This window comes from Lampetra planeri, chromosome 2, assembly GCF_965212315.1.
Source record: "Lampetra planeri chromosome 2, kcLamPlan1.2.h2, whole genome shotgun sequence".
Lineage (NCBI taxonomy): Eukaryota > Metazoa > Chordata > Hyperoartia > Petromyzontiformes > Petromyzontidae > Lampetra > Lampetra planeri.
In genome coordinates, this window is record NC_136108.1 from 11,473,956 (window position 1) to 11,496,649 (window position 22,694).

At 43.4% G+C, this 22,694-nt stretch overlaps 2 protein-coding genes across 4 annotated transcripts in view; one reads left to right on the forward strand and one right to left on the reverse strand.

Annotated features, from left to right (window-relative positions):
• Positions 1 to 5,177, forward strand: part of INVS (inversin) — a 65,986-nt gene extending 60,809 nt beyond the window's left edge. For all 3 annotated transcript variants that reach the window (XM_078607013.1, XM_078607009.1, XM_078607002.1), the window contains exon 18: positions 2,665 to 5,177. In XM_078607013.1, coding sequence (XP_078463139.1) covers positions 2,665 to 2,771 — 107 coding nt within the window. In that variant the 3' untranslated portion in view covers positions 2,772 to 5,177. The remainder of the gene's footprint in view (positions 1 to 2,664) is intronic.
• TEX10 (testis expressed 10) overlaps positions 4,731 to 22,694 on the reverse strand; it is a 47,238-nt gene continuing 29,274 nt past the window's right edge. The window contains exons 15-16 of the mRNA XM_078607014.1: positions 16,224 to 16,485; positions 4,731 to 5,193 (exon numbers count right to left, since the gene is read on the reverse strand). Of these exons, the coding sequence (XP_078463140.1) occupies positions 5,107 to 5,193; positions 16,224 to 16,485 (349 nt within the window). The 3' untranslated portion in view covers positions 4,731 to 5,106. The remainder of the gene's footprint in view (positions 5,194 to 16,223; positions 16,486 to 22,694) is intronic.

The following is a 22,694-nucleotide window of genomic DNA, read 5'->3' on the forward strand; positions in this document are numbered from 1 at the left end:
ATGCCCAGGCAGCCAGGCCTCGCGGGTCCACGCTAAGCACGCTTGTAAACAGTTTGTTTCTGTATAGGTTTTTATGGGCGCAGCGTTGGGTGGGAGGAAGCTGCTTATTTCACCCGGGCTCTATTACATGTCAGGGGAGGTTGTAGCCAAGGGCAGAGTGCTAACACTCCATCATAGTGGCACTCATCTGAGCTCACGCCACCGTGCGGCCGCTGCGCGCTCGCACAGCGGCGATGCAGCCCAGGAACGACGATGGCTTTTATCCGTGAAGATGTGAACATTGTTAGACACATCGTGGGGGAGCGGTGGTGATATCATTAGGAGGCGGGCACCTTTGACACAGCCATAACCAAAGTGGCAACAAAACGAGAACTGGTTAACTGGAGCTCTTTGCTAATGAGTAATTCATTGGTTGAGATTAAATATTCACAGGATTTTGTTTTCATTGGAAAAAAAATTGGTTCCCTGGGTAATTAATCCGTATTCTTAGTTAAACTCAACACTTCATGTTTTGTTTTCCTGTGACAGATATGGGTAATAATGCTGGTTCATGAATTAATGTGGGGGTTACCAAAATAGTTAAGTAGCAAATGCAATTTTACAAGGGCTACAATTGCAGGCCTGTCAAATCATCTGCCAGGTCAAAATGCCAAGTCGCATCTGCAAATGTATATATTAACTTAATGGTACTGGGCAGATGGCATTTACAACAGTACATCTCTGCCACCAGCTCAGCTACTGTCAGCCCCCTCGGTGACAGAACTGATAAACCCAGAACCCCGTAGCTCCCCCCAAAAACTAGTGTTCACTGCTGAACAAGCAGCACTTCCAGAGCTCGAAGGGAAGGATGTAATGTATGTAGCGGAGGAGGAGGAGCTTTGAATGAATCATAAAATGAGAGCCAGAAGCCCCACATGTCCAGCCAAGCGTATTGTGGCCTGCATTCCAGCATGGATTGCCCCCACCTTCCCCAGACCCCACTCGCCCTCCTCCCACCCCCCACTCACACCCTCCCCAACAGTTGCAGGGCCTTACTGTCATTTGCAGATGGCAACATCTGATCGTTAATTGGCTAATTACTCAGGAACTGTCAGGCAGTTAGGGGGCCCATGCTTAATAGCCTGAATGATTTTCACCTCGGGAGGAAACTGCCAGCGAGGCTGTGTCAGGTTTGTGCACTGCAGCACCACGGGCCCCACACAGAACATATTTTATCCGTACCAGACTGTCATCTAAATGTCGGCCCATTCAAATTAAGCAGGCCAGCAACGAACTCTGAATATGCAGGCAGAGGATGTTTTTTTCTGTTCCGCGTGTATGTGGCCCACTGCTTAATCAGGCAACAGTCGTGGCTGCACACACACACATTGCGATGTGTCTACCTCGTAACTGCACATCACACAGCATAGCTACGATTAAGACGCTTACCAGCTGTCACTCAACACCACCCCATTGCATTCACACAATTCCCTTTGCAGTATTTTCATTTAATGTTCTTTTGATTTACAAAAACATATTTCCCATTGATCTTTCCATTATGTAGTTTGAGGATTTGAATCCGTGTATCATTCTTATGTACTAATTCACAGGAATGATTAATTTCACAAGAAGGGGGTAAGGTTAATCTGGATACTTTGCATGATCAAAAGGGATATATTGTTTTCTTATTTAAATGTCCAAATAAATGGTATAACTTGGAAGACCAGGTTACAAATGGAATTGTCATAATTATACTTTAAGCTGCTAGATTAGATTTTTTTTTAAATAACAATTTTAAAACTTCAGGGAGGGAATATAAATGAAGCAAACACTAAATTGTTGCCACACATTTCAGCACTTTTTCCCACTGCTACTTGCCTAGTTCACGTGATATTTTTGCTATATTATATGATGCTGCTTACATCATGTAACATTTTTGAAAATCTCAAAACATTTTCCAGGTGAATATAGAAACATTTCGTCTCGTTTTTTGTCCTTATTAACCACACAGAAGCAAAATAAGCTCAGCCATTCTTTGCGAAACACTTTTCAATGTTTTAAAAATTCAGTAGCATTGTCAGAAACCTTAATGTGATTGGCTGTTTTGATACAGTGCACACACGTGTCCCTGTAGCGCCGTTGTGTGCAAGTGCAGACAATTCACTGCACGTACAGCTGGAAGCCACTAAATGCTTCCATGAGTGTCAGATCATATGTCCTGTTGGTCAATGGAACTCCCATAGTTGATGGTTTGGGGCAAACATTTGTTCACCACCTTGCCGCGATAGAGCTGCAGGCAACTCTCATTAACTAGTTTACACGGCACCAGCCTTGCCACTTAACACAGACATTTGTGACGCTGCATATGCATGTCGCCAGCACGACCCCCCCCTCCCATCGCTGGATCCAATTGAGAACAAAGCTCGATGTGAACAATGGATGCAAGCGGACTGTGATTCACTGCGGCGAACGTCACCACTGGGAACTCGTCTGCAATGTGGCAAAAAACAAGCACCAAGTGATCACCTGCATATCTGAAAAATATGTACTATATAGGCCATCTACAAAATCCTAACAGCGCACATCACAAGTCAGGGTAGTATTTCTACGTATGCCGTGCCTTGATTTGATTATCGTTTAATCTGTGCGTGCCCCCCCTTCCTCTCCTCCTATGCATTTTCTCAGATGGCGACTTGCTGGAGGCTGTCAACAACCCACGCCAGTTCTCCTACAACATGTCGTCAGCGCGATCCGAGGTCCTCTCGACGCGCGCCAAGCTGCCCTCATCGTAGCCGCCTTCGTGACGGGGGGAGAGGGGAAAGGTGGTGAAGGCGGCGGACAGCGGGGACAGTCGACGTGGTGTGTAGGGGGGCTGGGGAGACCAGCGCATCCTGCGTAGCGACGACTGCAGTCTGTGCGATTCTAGGAGACGAGTTGCTTGTGGTGTCCGAGGCTTGATTTTTTTTACTTTTGATGACAAACTGCAAATATATCAAAGTACCTTTTGTAAATGATGACTTTTATGATGTAGACCTCGTGTAATTTTTACAAAACAAAGGTACGACAAACAATTCTATGCAATTTATCTCTTTTATACATACTTTCTTGCAAAGCACTACATTCTTTGAGGACAAACGTTTTTACTGGCCGCAGAAACTTTTAAAATAAACTGTTTCATTGCCAAAAATATTTCGCGCTATCATTTTTTTTTTCAATACAAACTCTTAAAAGGCGGCAAACGCCACCAGTGCTTTCCCAAAGGAGCGCCTCGGAGGAATGCTGTACACGGGTAATAGGCAGGTCCCCTAATTAATGTTGAATTGTTAAAACCGGGCAGGTGAACAGCACATTTCAGGCATTGTGAATGTTCCAATTGCGCTCTGGGGACAGGACCAGATTGAGTTTGGATCAATTGCAATGCACAGAATGCATGCCTTACTTACCTATTCTCGCAATTGATTGTTAAATTAGGTCCGGGGGCAGGTTGTTGCCCATCGCCGGTGTGCACTCGTTGTAAGCAGTCTCCTTTCGCGTCAAGCCGCTGTGAAATATATCCGGAACGATCACGGTGCCCCTTGCACTGGTTACTTACAATGAAAATCCTGTTTAGGTAGAGCACAGCTTCCGGTGGCCAATCATACAAATTGCTTCCCATTTTGTGCAGCCTAAACTGTGCAATAAGGGACACTGCACGCTCCGTTACATATGAAACATGGCTGCAACTTGTGCCGGCCAGCGGGGGCCGCTAAATGAAGGAGTGGTGCACACAAACGCTAAATCAGGTTTTAACAGAGTTAGTAGTAAAGTCTGCCTTAATCAGGGAGCCCAGGATTGATGGAGCAATTCCGCCATGGGGGGAGAAAAAGTCTTAGCATATATTATTTATGCATGATGAAATGAGGTTCATTTTCTGCATGTACGTAATACATATATCTGCCTTTTTGTAGTGTGATTGATAGAGAATACTTTTGAAGGTTGTAAATCACAAGTCCTTGGCAATTTTTAATGTGTCCCTTTAAAAAGCCGATTTTTTTGCTTCATTTTTATACGTTATCAATTTTTAAATTTTTATTAACTTTGTAACATGCTTCATGCCCACACTGTAATGATTTGTATGTGAAACTTTTCATAAATGTTCCTTTTAAAAAAAATAGCTCTTTTATTTTTTTGGACTTCATACATCTATGGAAACCATAACACTGCTTGTTTTGACCTTTTTAGAAATTAAATTTGTCTTTTTTTCACTTGGCTTCAAGAGTCGGCTTAACATAGATGGAGAAGACACTGCTGCACGGTGAATCTACAATGAATTCATATTTCTTATTTGTTCTTAATCAGTTTAACACGTAGGCTTTCGCGACCAATATTATTCATAATCAACGTTTTTGGGTTTAGATCGCGTTATTTATAAATGTGTCGTAACCCTCCACCACCCGACACGGCCAATCAGTAAAAAATTGTCACGTTGACAAAAGACAAATAGTTCACGGCTTTAGCCCACCGGTGTGTTGAAGCGTGAAACCACAACATTTACAATTTGAGTACGACGTTTCGCTGGTAATTGCATCCAGCATCATCGGGCAATTCGCTAGAATGGCGAATTGCCCGATGATGCTGGTTGTTCTTAATCGTTTTTTTTTGTACCGTACTTCTGAACACGACTGGTTCACCCAATGCTATTTGTTTGAGATAATGCTCGACACAATAATGAATGTTCCACCACACGTCCACTACTCTCAATGACAAAGCAGTGGGGTTTGGGATGGTATTTAATATCAGATTTACAGCAGCTACTATACAGTCCTTCCAAGCAAGTCTGCTTACAAGTCATAATTCGTCTCAATTATTTTAATATTTAAACAAACATTTACAGTGTTTTCAAAACTTCAGAGGGACCACAAATCAAGCTGGAGGCATATTTTTCAACACCAAAGTTTATTCGCCATGTGTTCCTGTTGTTGCAGCGTATAATGATATTGCAAAATTAGAGTTTTGGGTTGAACTATACTTCACTGGTGATTATCAGGTCCCAGACTCAGCAAGGTCACATTTGAGTAAAAATAAATCCTGAATGTTTCGTAATCGTATCATGCGCAACCTTTTTTCCTGCATGTCGCTGAGCTCATGTCAAACCTGGCTTTGAGACATAAACACGGTGAAGTTGCACTTCAAGTCGGTCTTCCACTGCTCCCAGCAATCTGCACCTCCTGCATCCTGTTGAGGCCCGACACAGAAAATGAACAATTTAGAAAGGGGAAAAAAAAGCAAATTGGTGCCTTTGCAAAGATCCTCGGAGAAAATGCGATGGAAGAAAGGAGGAATGGTTCAAGTAACAAAATCCCGTTTGGCTCAGGAAAGCCTCCCAGCAGGTAGTGGTTGCTTCGGTGCCACTAAATAATTTAGCAGCCAAGTTCAGTGGATAAAGGAGTTAATAATAGGGCCAGGTAGCCGCTTTGCCCTTTTTATAATAGGCTGCAAAAACGCATTCTCTTAAATAATGTTTAAACACTGTTTTTGCCGTCAGCCAAGGAGGCCACCAATTTGCTGTATGAATCCGGTAAGAGCACTTAACACTGGGCAAGCCCCGAAGTTTAAGAAGGAAAGTTTGCGGTGCGTTAGCATGGCAGAGAACACACAATTCTTCATCTGGACATTGATTTTCGCTGGCGTGCTTTGTAGGTCAGAAACATCAATGTCATAAGCATATCAAACGCTCGGCTGCAGTGATGTGCAGGTACAAAAAATCTGTCACTCACAGTTAAGCTGCCTGGGAGAGTCGAAGAGACCTTTACAGACAAGACTATAAATGTCTCCTCCTCTGCCCTCCCCTTTTCTTTTTTTCATTTGGCATTACAAAGTACGCACAGACATCAGAGAGACCGAAAACCTTTAAACGTGGGCCGTTTAGCGTTGCCCCTTGATCCAGCAAATATGGCGTTTCAGAGGGGAGTCCCAGAAACAAAGAGCACCAACTGGTTTCTGTCGCAGCGTTTAAAGGGTCTTTGTCATGTGCTTGCATGTCGGGGTTTTTTAAAGCGACATAAATCGACCACTGTACTTAATTTGGCCTTGCACTTTCCAGTAATAGCACTTTTTTTCTTTCTAAAAGTGGCACTACCTGGTTTAGCTCCAAATGAAAGGTGTCACACTGGTATTCGATATATGCTTTTCAAGGTACAGAGGTATTTTTTTAAGTTCAAACACTTCTACAATACATATAGGTTTCTTTTGCAATGCTCATAGGCATTTTAGTAATTTACAAAAGCCAAATTGTCTACATTAAAATTAAATCACTGAGTTAAATAACTCTTTTTCAGAAGCGACCTGGCCACAAATGATAGCTCAACAAAGGGGCTTATCATGTGGAAATGTATCGCAGCCAAATAATCTAAACGCATGTTTCTAAATGTGGAGGGGAAAACCGGAGGACCCAGAGAGAAATCCACACGGCCACGAGCAGCACTTGCAAACTCCAAATATACAGCAGGCGTCGGGATCGAACCCACGACCGCCTGCATACCCGGCGAGATAGTTAACATCTCGCCACCGTGGCACCCCATTTGGCTGCATTACCACTGGAAGCAGATATGCATGGCCACAGGCATTGTCTCGCCAGACAAGGAGGTGTGATTTGATAGACTTCTTGGCTGGGTAAAAAAAAAATCATCCAGCAGATTTGTGCCACCTTCTGGCTCCATTCAGCAGCAGTATTGCTCAACTGGCACAGGGCGCTTTTTGCTAATACAGCAACGAAACAATTTGGATTTACAATGCAACTTCATGCATGTAACTGAAGATAAAATATGCAAGGCAAACGATATTATTTGTTTCAGTACAGAACAAGAATTCTGCAAAGTTAATGCAAAAAAACTACAAAGTTTATACTGCATGGGCATTACTGCACAAGCATAATTTAAAAAAAAAACTCGCATTCATAAATAACTGCCATGAACAAGAATAGATAACGCATGACGTTTCAGGCAATGGCCCTTTTTCATAGCCCTTCTTCGTAGCTATGAAGACCATGGCCTAAAATGTTGCTGTAAAGGCAGGCTACTGAATGAAAAAACAACCATAGAAATGTTCCCACTTCACGACATGGTTATTGATATTTGAGTTTTTCTTACGAATGCAAATAATTCCTTTATCTCGATATCCAAATCACAAATTACTATCAACGCATCCCTATTGCACGGATCATGTTCGCTATGGGGGTTGCCTGTTGCGTTTATAAATACTGTACACGCAAATTCTGTCACCTTAAATGCGAGTGCTCGCTCCGTACTGCGAGAGTGCTTTTCCGTTGCCAGTCATATGACTACGCAAGCATCCCCCACTGCATTAATGAACACCCATGTAGCCAAACGTGTATTCCCACAATACAAATGTTTTCGACGCAAGACTTGCTTTTACATTCCGGTGAAACCCCTCGAAGCCAAACCACGGTAAGGCCGAGATTTAGGGTCACATGCCAGAGAAGGCTCCCTGGATTTTTTTTTAAAGCAAAACTACTCTCAACGAGAACTTTCTCTGGAGCACTGCTCATGCACCAATTAAGCAGTGTGCTGAAGGATGTTATGTTTGAAAAAGTTTAATTAATTTTAAACGTGTATCATTTATAACATTTATGTCAAAATGAGAGAGTGTAAGGTCACCCACCAGCAGACCACGTGGTAGACTAATGGGAACTCTGCTGGTGGCAACCCATCTTAATCTCTCTATTTAGCTTGTACTCTAATTTATAAAACTGTAAAAATGGTTTTGATTAAATGTTGTGCTGTACATTTGTTTTGTAAATTAATTACTACAAAACAATGTTTCATGGCAGTATGTTAATTTACTACTTTTTTATATTTAAAATAAATAGACGTACTTTTTGAATGTTATAAATACCGTACATTAACGGCCTGTATCAGGACTTGACTTCTTCAAGCCAGCCACAAAACCCCTCCTGTGCTGGCCACCTCTCAGCTTCGTGGTGATGTGTACATGACCCTGATTCAAGTCAAGTATTGTTTTAAGTCTTGTTTTAATTACAAAACATCCAAGATAACAGTTACTTGGTCTAAATTAAATGTATGGCATTCAATGTTATTTCAAGATACGAAGGATAATTAACCCTTTCCCGTTTCGATGAGGTACGTTTACGCCATCATTTTAATTCCGATTCAGTACCGATGACGTACGCGTACATCGTTAAAACGAAAGGGAAAGAAAAAAATCAAATAACTTTATCGGTACCAAGGCTCCCACAAGGCCATGCAGTTTGGCGCCAGCTGTCATAGAGCGCGGTCGTGTCGCGACAGTTCTCTGCGGTGAGTGCCATGTGTTTAATAACAGCCTCTCTAGATAAAATGTACGCTAACCGCTTGTGCATTCCGAGATTCAGAGGCGAACAGGACCCACCCTGCAACTTGCAGACGTCTCGGAATCAGAAAGGGTTAAAGATGCACCCCAAACTTGTGCCCGGTATCAATAGAGTTATACAAATCTGTTCTCACACACATCTATAGAGGATTGAAAGACGCACCCCCAAATGTTGCTTCACAATACGGGGGGTGGAGGGGGGGGTTGGAAAATGCGTGTTATAATCTGGAAAATACGTAATTTCGTGTTAATTACATGTACATTTATTAACACTTCGTAATTATTACTTGCAGCTACAGGAGGATAAGAAAAATGTAAAGCTACAAATTTGTAACCAGCACAATTTCTGTAGATTCACCGTCCCCTATCGTCAAAAAGGCTACCTCACCAAATCAGCCCGGCTTCGAGAGGGTTTACTGTTGAGTCGAGTGACTGGGGAACTTTCATCACGGTGCTGCCATCAGCTCTGTTGAAATGTAAATACGAACCAAGGTTGCCGAACATAACGCAACGCCGTGTTACATCGAGAGTCAATCACTGCTGGATGAGGGCCTCTCGCCGTGATGCAAGGTACACGAGGATTATGTAACCATACTTCGCCACGCTGGTCAGTGATGATTAAGGCAGGAAAGCTTAGACATGAAGAGAGCATGCACATACAATACAGCTGCACTGCCCTCTACTGCCCATTACGAAGCAAACTCCCACACGGTGGCCTATGTCAACCTGGCATGCATGGTGGTCAACCGATCCAAGCACTATCCAGACTCAACCCTGTTTAGCGTCCGAGATCTGATGAGGTCAGGTGCATTCTCCGTGATTTGGTGATAGGTACTGTGTATATACACAAGACTATATTATGGGGCAGCAAAGATTGTACATTTGCTGTACTGTATTTTTTTACCCAAGCCCCTTGAGAAATAGACTGTTGAGCTCAATTAACTCTCATCCAGTCAAAATAATAACCAAGTTAAAATTTCCCATTTGCGAATAATTTCGGTTTTTTTTGTCTCTTCTTTTTATAAACGTATTGGTGCATGCACACATTTTTACTTTCATAACGGTAAACAGGTTACTTGGCAATTAATGGAGTGGTGGACACAGGTTCACCTTTAATATTCGATAATATTTACACAATCATATGAACACTTGAGAAACAATATGAACATAACGACTAACTTCATGAAGTTTTTTCGGAAATACTCTCATTTTGCGATTGAATGTGTGGTGATGCTATTTAATCATAACTTAATTTCAATATAGCCACAATATGTAGCAAAACACATTAGTCTAGTTGCCCTGTATAGATGAATATGAATTACAAACATTTCAGTGCAGAAAACAATAAACGATGAACAGACTACTACTATCTCACTACAGAAAATGCAAGATCCATTCAAGGAATTGCAATTCATTTATCTTGAATTAAGAACGGGCGCATTTATATGCATGACACATTAACGAACAGTTTTATAATTGCCTATGCAGACAAATTTACATAGTATTGCAAAATAATTTGAAAGCGTGGAAAACACAAGTGCAGCCACCACTGTTTTAGCTGTGTAAAGATGTGAGCAATGGACTTTACACACTGAAACAAAGGAAAGTGCGTATACACAATATAAGCACACATCGAAGCAGAAGCAAGTTCCACATTGCAGCGTTAAAGATTACAAGCATCCCACAATAAGAATTTTTTTTCGCGCTGGCTTTTAAACACAGGCCGGAAATAAAATTTTATTAATCGCTCATTAAAACGCATTTGGATCCCACTTTATTTCGCACGTGCAGCGATTTGCTGCAAAAAGAAGCATACACCATGCATCATTAATCAAAACCACGGCCTTATTCTGCTACTGTCTGGGGCGTTTATTACCCGGCCTAATTAAACAGATCTTTGAACTGGAATTTCAGATAGCCGCTAACAGATTACCATTAATTACAGGAGGAAGATTATGAGCCATTAGGTGAAGCCAGGTTCTCTTTCTATGGCCTCACTTTAGTCATGGAAGATTGCTTATTAAGGTGCTAGCAAGTTGGCCTGAAAAAAGCTTTATTCTTTATGCAAAGTGGGAGTTTTTCCTTTTCGCTAAATTAAAGGACCTGGGACCAGGTTTATGCCAGGGCACAGCGAGCTGAAAATGGCTGTTCGTCACGCAAGACCAGTGGAATTTATTAGCGGAAATTTAGAGGTTCCCATGAAATACCATGCTCCGCATAAATTTCTTCTTTTGTGGTCTTGCTGGGATGTGTGTCACAAATGTTTTGGCCTCCTAGCCTAATTGTTCCTAGTGTTCCCAGTGTTTTAATTAAAAACATAAATTTTTCAATGTTCAAACATGCCAAATATTTCTCCGTAAATTATAGTCTTCAGTGAAAACTGGTTATAATTAGGCTCTTATAATATCAGTCTCATTACTTTCATTTACTATGTGGGTGTTTCAAGGGTCATCAGGGTCATCTTGTGCCATTCTGATCAGCAGATGCACCCAGAACAAAAGCAACATGTTAATTAGAATACGGTACATTTAAAGAAATTTGGCACGATTCCCCTATACCTGGTTGAATGTGACAATGCACGTGTTCACTTTTTAAGCTCTTTACTGAAATACGTTTATACATCTACTTGGTTCCTAAATTATATAATCAACCTTCATCAGTCCACTACTAGATGAAGGCCTCCAAAGCCATCACCAACTCTAAATCCCGCAATGCAATAATCTGTCAAACACCTGCACACAAGCCGATTTCATCATTCCATCTCTTCGGTAGGCATCCCGTAGGACACGCTGCACTCCTCGGCTGCCACTTCATGATTAGAATACGCGGCCTGCCCAAGCCCCCTCTCTCTTTTAACAATTTCATATAATTAACCTGTTTATATTTATAATCCATTCTTTGGTATTCTTAACCACTGAAATTTATAGACGTATGCTTTTTCACTTTTTATGCAGTGGTCACACGTTCAAAAACAAATATATTTAACTCGATACAGTATTGTCAGCAACTGCCATTTTATTTGACAAAAACAAATTGTGCTGTTAAGCTATCTGGGACAAGTTAAACATTTTCCACCCTTAATATTCAGGTTTCCTTCATTACTGACAGTAATAAAAAGTTCTTGAGGGGAGCTCAAACACATTGCCTCCATTAGGGCGGAAACTTCTCCTTGTATAAATAAAATTATTTGGAAGAGCATTAAAAAGGATGGGAGAAAAAAAACATTGAGATCATACAGCCTTTTTGGCACCAAGAGAAAGCACAGCCAAGTGGTATTACAGAGCAGCCACTCATGCGGACATCAAAGGCCCCATCGCCTAGATCACCCAACGTGCAGAGGGCGAAACACGCAACGTGAATTGCGTGCTGGAGAGGCGGTGCAAGGAGTGGAGGTGTAACTGGGCTCTGGCTTATCTCTGCCTAAACAGAATCAGAATCTTGATGCTGGAGGAATCCGATGAGCTATTAAGCTCTTTTTCATAGATGTCCGATAGGGCCGGATCAGAAAGTTACAACAATACAAAAACATGCCAGGACTGCAAAGTATAGCAAAGGTAAGCAAATCACAAAATATATATATTTTTTATTCCCCAGGTAAATAAAGCCCACTGAGCTATTAGCTTATTTTTCCCAAGCAGCCTGGCTATCGCAGATGATAGCTCAATTATCGTGGAAGCCAAGATGAGCAGTGCTCTGTGTGCAGAATACATCTGATGGTTTCGGATCTTTTGCGGCTGCTTTAGCAACGCACCCTCGAGTGCAACTTGTCACAGCAACACTTTCTCTTCACAAACTGTATCACATGTCATCCGCTCTTCGTATTTGTAAACCAAAGTGGGGGACATTCCGAGAATGATGCTTCGACATATTTTTAAATTGAAAAAAAAAGTGAATATCAATTCCCTGCTCTGCTACCAATTATGGTGAAGATGAAATGCGTAAATATTAATGTGTGATATGATTATTATATAAATCGTTTATGCTCCATTGCTTATTTTCCTACTGTCGACGCTATTGTGTTATTTTCATTGTTGTAAATGCTTGGACATTTTTCCTGGTAAAGATTTTCAATGTATGTTACTAATTACTGGGCTGCTTTCACATAGCAGGTCTGTTCTTTATTTTAAAATATTTCTTAATATCATATGCAAACAATTAGGGCTGTTTGAGAAAGAAGCCAAAAACTTGCATCTTACCAGAATTTAATCAAGTGTCATACTAGTTTGCTAAATCCAATTATTTTGAGTTTCCTATTTCTGGATGACACCAATCATTGAATTACAGTTTTAGGTGCACAGCGCTTTACAAAGACAAGTAAAAAACTGCTGATACGAAAACATTTTGTAACATTTATCACAGGGAATGAGCAATTTCAACAAAAAATAAAGACTTACAATGTGGAACGTTAAAACTAGAGTGTGGGTTAAAGCCAATCCAAAATAAGGTCTACATGTTTCAACTACATATACAAGATTTAATAAAACAAAAGGAATATATGAGGATAATACAGTAACTTGGTGGCTGGGAAGATGTCAGCCAAAGGTCAGGGGCCTCTGGCCTGGCAATATTGCTGGAAATATAAGCGTTTCACTTTTAATAAAGTGTTATCGAGATGCATCCGAGATGTGGACGCCAATGACATGCGTTTCATTCCGAGTACTATCCATAGATCAGCAGCACAAAGACGGGGGGGCCTTACTTGAAGGGCCCTTGTTGGCTTGGCACGCATACATACAAATGAGTTGCTCGCTATGAACATGCATCGATTGCAAGTATGCCCCCACACTGATGCCCAAAAAAATTATGAATATGTTGAAGCCCATCGAATTTGAGTTTTTTTTAGGATTTGCATAAAAAAAGTTTCCTATACTTGGCACTGCCACTCACCACTCAATCAGCAGAAGGTAAAGGTATAGCCCCTTCTCATGCCGGTATAAGCTGCTGCTCACGAAGGGCCCTCCCCCGACGAGAGAAATCTAAGATAGTCCTTTAGAATACCCGCCCATACGGGACATCTGTGAAAAACAGCTTCATAGCTCATCAGATTTCTCCAGAAAAAATAAAGATTCTGTATTTGGATTACTCTTCCAAACTTTTTTACACCACAGATGTGATTATAACTGATTAAAGATGTACCCATTTATACTGTTGGGTGGACAGGTGGGGAAGAAATTTCAGAAATCTGCTCCATTGTCTCAACTGCTCCGTTGGAAAATATAACCAGTGACCTTTTGTTTTCAAGTTCAGTTTGCCAACCCATTACACCTTGGCAGGCATTCCATTAGATGATCACCCATGACCATGGCCTGATCTCACAATTCATCACTCCTAAAAATGTTTAACGCACACCCTATTCAACCACCAGAGGTAATATGATACAACAACCGAACACCATCGGACTCAGCTAACAAGTGTGTGCCACTTACCCTGACTGCAAGTGGCAGAGACCTCGTTGAGGCAAGCTCCCCCACCCTCCCAGCAATGTAGGGTGGTGGACTCATCTCATCCAGACCATCTTAAAATGATTGAGCACATGTGGTATTCGTGCTATTCTCATAGCCCAAGGCTATCATGAAGGTGCTACGTTTCACAGTTGGATAGTCTTGCCAAGAGGTGACAATGCTGATGTGGTTTTTACCCAATTAAGAAATTTGTGGTACCTTTTTCAAATTTGGCAATGTTTGATCACGTCACTGGAATACATGGCCCACTGTAAATGGGAAATGTCACTGGTTTAATGGCCAGTGTGCCAGACAACAGTTTCACTTTTTACTAAAACACCCAAAGTATTAATCAGGGCAGCCTATGGGCTCGAACCATGAACCTTGAACCTCTGCAGCAAGCGGCAAATGTGCTCCCACCCGCACATGCCGAGCAGTGACGTCACCGCTGGCTGCCAATAATCTTGCATAGTCCAGAAATTGTGAAGGACACCTGACAGCCAGCAACACTTGACTCCGAACATCCACTTCCAGCCCTCAAGACACCGATGATCAGAAATCCACAGCGGTGTGGAAGGGAACTCAAGAGCGGCAGTAAACAGGAAACAACTCCACTTCCTCATCCACGACACTGCCACCTCTCGCCACCCAATCTTTTCAACCTGTGCCAGAGCTCAAACCGATGAGACGGGAACCCAAGTGGATATAGGACGGCCCTAACCAAATGCCTCATTTGTGGAAGCCACAGTGTACGGCAGAGGTGGGACAAAGTCATTGTTATGCAAGTCCAAGTCGAGTCGCAAGTCATCAAATTCATGACTCGAGTCTGACTCGAGTCCAAGTCACATGACTCGAGTCCACACCTCTGGTGTACGGGCCTATAGTGCCGCACAGTGGACCACTGAGTTACTATACAAATGGCCGCCAGTGAAACCCCCGTCCCAAAAGGCCCAGGACGTTGGCAGCGCTGTCGCTCAGTGAGCCCGGCCAGTCTCACGCACCAGCCAATCCCCACCCCCGCGTCACCATGACGAGGCAAAACACTTCTTCAACAGGGCAGCCAATCTTTTCTTAGATGGCGGCAGCCCCTAAAAACCTCTTCAGAAAAAAAAACAATCGCCCAGACCGCTCGACAGGACTCGGCTCTCGCCAAACAATGAGATGGTGCCCGCAAACATCCCAATTGACGCAAATCCTGCTCCATTCTAAACAGACAAGGACAGAAGTTTGGCAAGACGACGTCCCGCTCCATATGAAAAGCTGAATCTACCTTCAGCAGAAACCTTTCCAGACAAATACATAATTAAACTATGGAACCATATCACGGTGAACCACCATGTATGGCTTTCCTCTCATATAATAGAATCTTCTTCCCGACTTTCTTCATCTGGAAAACGACCAACGGTTTCTCTTCTAGAGACGCAAGTCCGGCTCACCTCATTGGAGATCGCATGCAGAGACGTTGATGGAAGAGCTCGATGAGGTGCTGGTGGTTTGTACCACTGCAAGTCGGACAGTGCTGTGTGGTTGTGTCACATGCTAATGGTGGCATGCCCAGAGTATAAATTACAACATGTTTTAGTCACGATGTATTTTTTGAGATCTGGAATGGCGAGTGGCAATGACACAGAAACGCATGTTCACGGCAGTGCTCTATGTAGAGCAGGTATTTCATTATTTAAAAAATAAGTTGACTATTTTTTTTACAATTATTCCTTTTAGCCACTTAATCATATATATAATTATTATTATTATGTAATTTGATGTGTGTGCGTGTAGTGATCATCCTGTTGAAATTGATCCATGATGGGATTGTGGAATTCCCACCAGTGGCTCAGGGCCACCTACAGATATGAGCACCATTCACATGGCTTGCTGCTCTATACAGACACACTTGTTTTCCCTCGACGTGTGCATACTGCAAGACAAATAGCGGAGCCGTGGCTCAATTCCTAACCATGGCTAACATGAATACTGAATGAGACTCTGAAGCAGTCCTGGGCCTCCTGTCGGCCCAGGAGTTTTTACGGTGTGTATGCGCACTGGGGAGACACAGGCACCCGGGAATTATGATGGCCACAAAACCCTATGTATGTTGGGCCATGTCGGCTTTAATACGCGATTGCCAACAGCATTTTTCTCCAACAGTCTACGTAGGCTATGCAGGAGATCCTTGTCTTTGTATATTCTGTGCACCGATATTGCACCCACCCATGACAAGACATCGTGCACGATTTGGGTTTCCACCTCGATTGGAAAACTACAGCATGTATTCATGTGTCACCTGGAATGGTGTTTTATTACACAACTGACAAAACTGGGAACTTTAATGCCCCCGGGATGACTTAAAGCTTTCCCATGACAGCTACGCCGACAAAAAGAATATCCTGCAAAAACCAGGACAGGTGGCACAATAAATGAACGGAGTTTACGTACCAGCACGGTCTGCACCAGCCGGCCCAGCAGCTGTGCACTCGGCGCCACCACAGGCCTCAAGTGCTGCTCCTGCATCAGCCACTGCAGCATCGGCGCGAGCGCCCGCGCGTGCTCCCTCTGGGGCGCCGGCTGCACTCTGTCGCCGGCGCTCAGCGCTCCCGACGCAAGCTCCTCGAGCTCCTCGAGCAGGGAGCTCAGCACGGCGGGGCAGGCGCCGGGGAGGGTGGCCAGGCTGGACTCGCAAGCCTCGAGCACACACTGCCTGCAAGGAACAGGGAGTCAAACCACAGCTGCTGAAGGGAAATGGATCATCAAGCTCGGGCAACGTCGGGGGCAACAACAGGGCACAATCGGCCAACAAATGCATTGTCGAGCGGTGTATTGTTTTGCAACCGACAAAAAACGTGATTTTTAATGTTATTGCAGGTGAAATTCACTATGATAATACGCACCGTCTCCTGCAAAGTGAATATTAAAAGATCCTCCGATGTCATTCGCAAGAGGAGAGCATTGTTTTTTCAGTGTCCAAATTTTTCCAAATTCGAAAATTCCCCGAAAATGATACACACAAACACACAGTAATTATCACCCCTGCTGGCAGACTAATGCCCCCCAGGTCACTCACGCAAAATAAGACTATGCTGATCTCTTGAGTTCTTACCTACCTGGTTAAACAAAATCAACTTTAACTTGAATGTCCCAAGAAGACTTTCAAAATTTACCAGGAGACCGACCTTAAAAAAAAAAAGAGAGGACGTCCCAGGAAAAGCAACTTCTGTCACGACTCTGCGAGCAATGCCGTAGAGGTTTTGCGCCACCTCAGGACGCACTTAACCATGCAGTGCGACCACCTCGTCTGCTTTAGCCCCCTGCTTGGGTTAAGAAGAGAGCCTGCCGAGGCTTGCCTCTCAAAAAAACAACAAAAATCATCTGCCTTTAGCCACGCGAGCTAATACCACGGAGTGCCCTTTTAAAATTTTAATTATCTCGCAACTGCGCAGAAGGTGTGAGAGAGATGTGGTGCCGAGTGCGTTGAGTGCGCGTGTGCACACACGACAGGACAACAGAACGCGACGCGAACGGCGTCTCCCAATCTTGGCACGCACTTGGGGCTTGGACCATGGCCCGGGGCGGATTATTTCTTGGCCCTCACACTTTTCCTATGGAAATTTTCAAAAGTCGACGTCGCACTTCGCCTTCGGAAGACACTCGCCCTTTGGCGCCGTGCAAATCGGGACAGATTTCACAATAGAACGCCGGTTGTGTGATTCCAATTAAGCCATTTCATTTCTTTACAAGCACCCAGCAAAGCAGACCCCAGTGACCAAGCCGTGGTTGAGCGTGAACGTATAAAGTTACGCTTCGGCACATCTGTTACATCGTGAGGAGGGGGTATGGGTCGGCGTATATTGTGTACTCCTTGTGTGCGTGTGTGTGTGTATATAGCGTCGGTCTTGGTGTGAAGGGCAGGTACATTCTGACGTGCACATTCATATGCAGAATGTTTGCACAAAGATCCCCCGTGTAGCCTTTAACAGACTGTTACTGCAAGTGCTGTTAGCGAACACCTATAAAGGCTGGCACGGCACACGAGGGGGTCAGTGGTCAACACCACGCCTGACCGCCTTTGTCTCCCCAGTGGTGATGTTTACACACTGTACCAGGTACTCATTTGAGGTGATATAGGAGAGGCCCAGGCCCGGTTTAGATATTCGCTACTGGTGTTGGCCATGAGCGGGAATCGAACTTGGGTCGCCGGGTGAGTAGCGCAGCATGCTAACCGCTACACTACCGCTCCCCACCGTTTGTACACACATGTGCACACACACACACACAATGTGATTGCACAGGTGGATTAACGGATGACTAAAAAGTTGGAAAGAACACCAAGATACACTTATTTCCATCTGTTGTATGTGTCAGCGGGACCACACTGTCAGCAGAGGGGCAGTAAGGCAACATCTGCTGTTCTTCTATGCTCTCACGTCTATGCTCCCCACCTTCACCAACCCACACTGCTCAGTGTGGTGAACTATGATCAAATAACCCCCACGACCGGTACAGCGTGGCGCTGCCTTCATTTAGCAGACAAATAATCAAAAGGGCCGTGTCATCTGCATATGTAGGCACGTCACATGCAGTAAGTGCTGGTTGCAAGGATTCCATCTCTCTCAGCGCAGATTATGGACGACAATGGGTGAGAGTTGAGAGTCAGGGTCTTATTCTCTTTCCAGCAGGGTGATTTCTCCTCATTGAATATTCAGGTGAAGTGATGAGCTGATAGATTCAAGGTCAAAGGCAATGCTCGGGCTGTGCCTGGTCAGAGGGGCGCAGCTCTGGGTCACAAATGCAAGTCAAGAGCAAATGCTCTTTACCGAAAGAGTAGAAACAAAGCCCACATGTATGTACAGTGCAAGGGATTATATAGTACTGTACATAGCAGGCCTGCAACAATCGGCCTTACTCGTGCAACTCAGTCAGGTTATGGGGCTGAGGGTTGATTTTGGTTCATACTCTTAGTTCTTTCGGTAAAGTCACGTAGGTAAAAAATGAAATTAAAATTAATAAAAATAAAATAAAAATCACGACGTTTCGGAGGCAACACAAGTCTCCGTCAGCAGGTGGGACCGTCACAGCCAGATTTGCTGCATGACGGAGACTTGTGTTGCCTCCGAAACGTCGTGATTTTTATTTTATTTTTTATTAATTTTAATTTCATTTTTTACCTACGTGACTTTACCGAAAGAACTAAGAGTATGAATCCTTGCAGTCACGAAAGCTTCAAATCTAGAATTGATTTTGGTTCTTTGCTAACGTTGTGGTACAATTTAGCACCGATATAGTGGCTGCAAGGGCACCCTAACTACATTCAAGCCCATAAGAATCGACACGCATGATTCTCAGATTGTCAGCACGATTATCGATTTGAATCCACGCGTCAATGCATCGTTATACCCCGAGCACATGTGTATAGTTTTACTGATTGCACCTGCTAAATTTAGGGCATATAATTCGAATTATTTTCAAACAAACCTCCATAATCCGTCCTGTGTGTGTTTTCCTACTTACTTTTAATACTGACGATAAAGCCATATTATTCAAGTTCTGAAACGGTTATACAAACTATCATGCTTTTTTAACACACAAACCAAACAAGGACATCCATCTATTCCGGGCTTTGGCAACGGCAAACCCCCGCAATGTTGTCCAAACCTCCAACTTCCAAAGTCGAACGAAAGTTTGGGTACCAGTTCCTCAAAGTCCCCCTTCAATGCGCTTTCAATAACACCACTACCCAGTCCAAACAAAATCTCACCTTTACGGGAAATATAATTACACGGCCCTGGCCAGCTGCAGGTCAGGAAACAATCTGAATTTAGAGAGGAATATGAATAATATTGTCTTACTGCCAGACTGCAACCCCCTTCTCTTGCCTTAGCTGCCACCTTCTGCCCTTCATCTCCCGTTCAATCTTGCATCAATCTCCCTCCATCCAGACAAACCCTGAGACTGCACCGTCCCTTTATTTTCCTGTGGGTGTGTTGCGTTTTTTTTGTCCTCGGCCCTGCCTTGTCACCTTTCCCCAGGATCTGTCCCATCTGAGCCTCAGACAACAGAGGCGTAGGGATAGGAAGGAATGAAATGGCATCGTGGTCGTCCCCTTGTGTTGAGGATACGAGCTCACAAACCACTGGGTTACCCACCGTCATGGACGATACCCCCCCACCCTGCACCTTTACATCTTATCATCAGCCACGAACAATCCACTGCTGGATGAAGGCCTCTCCAAGCTGTCACCGTATCTCGTGATCCAGCGACATAATAATCCACCCTAGCACCCACGCACGATCTGATTTCATCTCTCTGTCTACTTGCTTGTCCAATACGGTTGTACCCACCACACTAGGCATGTAACAGTGCATAAATTCATTGAAACAGAAATATATACCGATATACGACACATGTATCAAATTGTACCTCTAAATATCCACTATGTACAATTCATACAAATGTGTACACTAATATTACATTTAGGCTAACCGAGCTAACTGAATTATGCAAACAAGGCACGCAAAAACTAAAAGTAATCCCAACGAGACAGTAAAAATGTGACAAAAGTAATAGATTCCCGAAAATAACTGTGACCCCCCCCGGGATCTTGCCAATTCATCGAATTGCTTGGTGGATAAATTGTTACTTTGCACAAAACAACAACTAAACTTGCTTGCGATTTATATTTAGAAAAATGCGACGGAGAGAAAGTTTTTCCATCCACGGATTGGTCTGCAATTACGACAGCTTTTTCTTAAAGAGTAGCTTTTACGACAATGCTTTAATGGAACAGGTAAAACTGCTGCAGTCAGCTGGTTTCTCGTAATGCCTTGAATTATACGATTCTATAAGAAGAAGAAAAACACGTGGATCATGAAATATTTAATAGCTATAAAATGACCCTCACATTACAATGATGAACCAGAAACCATCCGCTGGATTTCCATACACAAAAGCTCTATACTGTATATAACAAAGGGGTAGTTTTGGAATTCTTGTGCAGTCACCTACCAAGTTTCCCACCTTTGCATGCATCATACCCTTTCTCCCTCTGTGCTGTGTGTGTTGTATATATATATTTACACACAGTGTATGTGATTCGCTGCGCTTCACAGAGCCCCGCATGGCTAGGTCACCCCAGCCTAATCTTGCCTCCCCCTGCCTTTGCAATCTCTTGCTTTATTGAGGGCACGCTGTCAGCGACTCAGGCGCGGCGCTACAAGGCTTGAAACAGGGCCTGCGTTATTGAAAAAACACAAATCTGTAGTCTAAACATGACCGGACGCCCCGTGGCAAAGCCACAACACAGCACTTGTGTGCTTGTCTGCCCAGTTTTATATTTCCCGCATGAAACACGGCATTAGGAAAAATGTGCATCCCCATCTGAAAATCGGCTATAAGTTGCATTCGGCTGCGGAAAGCTTCCGGGCAATCTACACCTGCGGAAAAATGCAGCGCTGCAATCATCACGGTAACATGTGAAATGCTGCATGCATATTTCCGTATAATCTTCCGCGATGTAAACACTTCAATTACACCGTACTTCACCTGTCATTGCTTTCCCCATATCCGCTAACACTATCAAGAGTGCAAAGGGTCCATGTTTATGAATCATGGATACTGTTGTCTTTGAATCACTGCACACAAGTATCCATTGAGTGGCACACTTTCAAATTGGAAAATGGTCTACTGCACACAATTGAAAATATACAACCTCAATACATCCTATCCACCTGACCCTACTGCACACGTACTCCATCTATCCACCACTCCTTGAAGTTTTTGACTGAACCCTTGTATTTTATTCCTTCTCAGCTTCACTGCAAGCAGCCACATTTCTAAAAATTGCTCAAAAAAGCAGCTACCCATTGTACTTGAACAGACATACATACAAAGCCATGTCAAAGATACTAAGCCCTTGGGATCAATGATTCCCGATACCATGTTTTGAATTTCCATCGCTAGTCGGATGATATGCGTAATGCAATCTCTCTCGCCGCTTCACGATGATAAAGCGTAAACGCACAATGGTGTAAAAGACGTCTCTCAGAAACAATTTTACCTTTGTGCGATTATTCTGATACTACGGCCACAGCTGATGCCATCATCAGGGCACATATTCTCCATAGAAATTGTAACCTTTCGCTCCAAAACCATTTTATACCAGGAAAAAAAACAGTTGAATGTCGTTTGATTTGTTGATTCTGTGCATCACGTTGCTATTGATGAAAAAACAAGTCTTAAAACAGATTCACTGTCCCTGCATGCATCCTCAAGGGCTTATGTAATTATTCTTACGGGGAATCTGACAAATAATTTCCCACATGGGGGAGGACGTCAACAACATCATGAACCAATTGGCTTACATAAGCAAGTGGCCCTATTCGCACAATCCAACCCACTTTAAGTGCACAATACGGTCAACAAATTACATGGTTATTATACTGCACTTTACACTCCGCACTCAACTGAATACTTAACACAGACTACGGGGGTCTGCGTGCATTCATCTCTTGAGGTGCATCTACATTGAGATGCTACTTGAATGTAAATAATAATAGTAATGCCAATTATTTTTAATACAGGAATAAAAATGGAATGGTAATTGCACAATGTGCTCACACAGGGCTGTGTTTATATTACACGGCAGGTTCAACGGTGCACTGGGCTTGACCCGTCAGGTGAAGGTGCTCCTTGGCTTGAGCTCAACAAACTTAAAAACACGGATTCCCGTTCCCACTCTGAAAGCAATTAATCATGGTTTAACGTACAATTACACATTCATTAAATCCCCATCCCCTCATCTGCCACCTTGCAGTATGAACGCATACATGCCACGCTGAGTCCATGGGCAGGTTGCGCGTGATGGGGGAAAGTGTGGGTAGCTCCCATCTCATCCGAGATGTCTAGCCAGTGTGG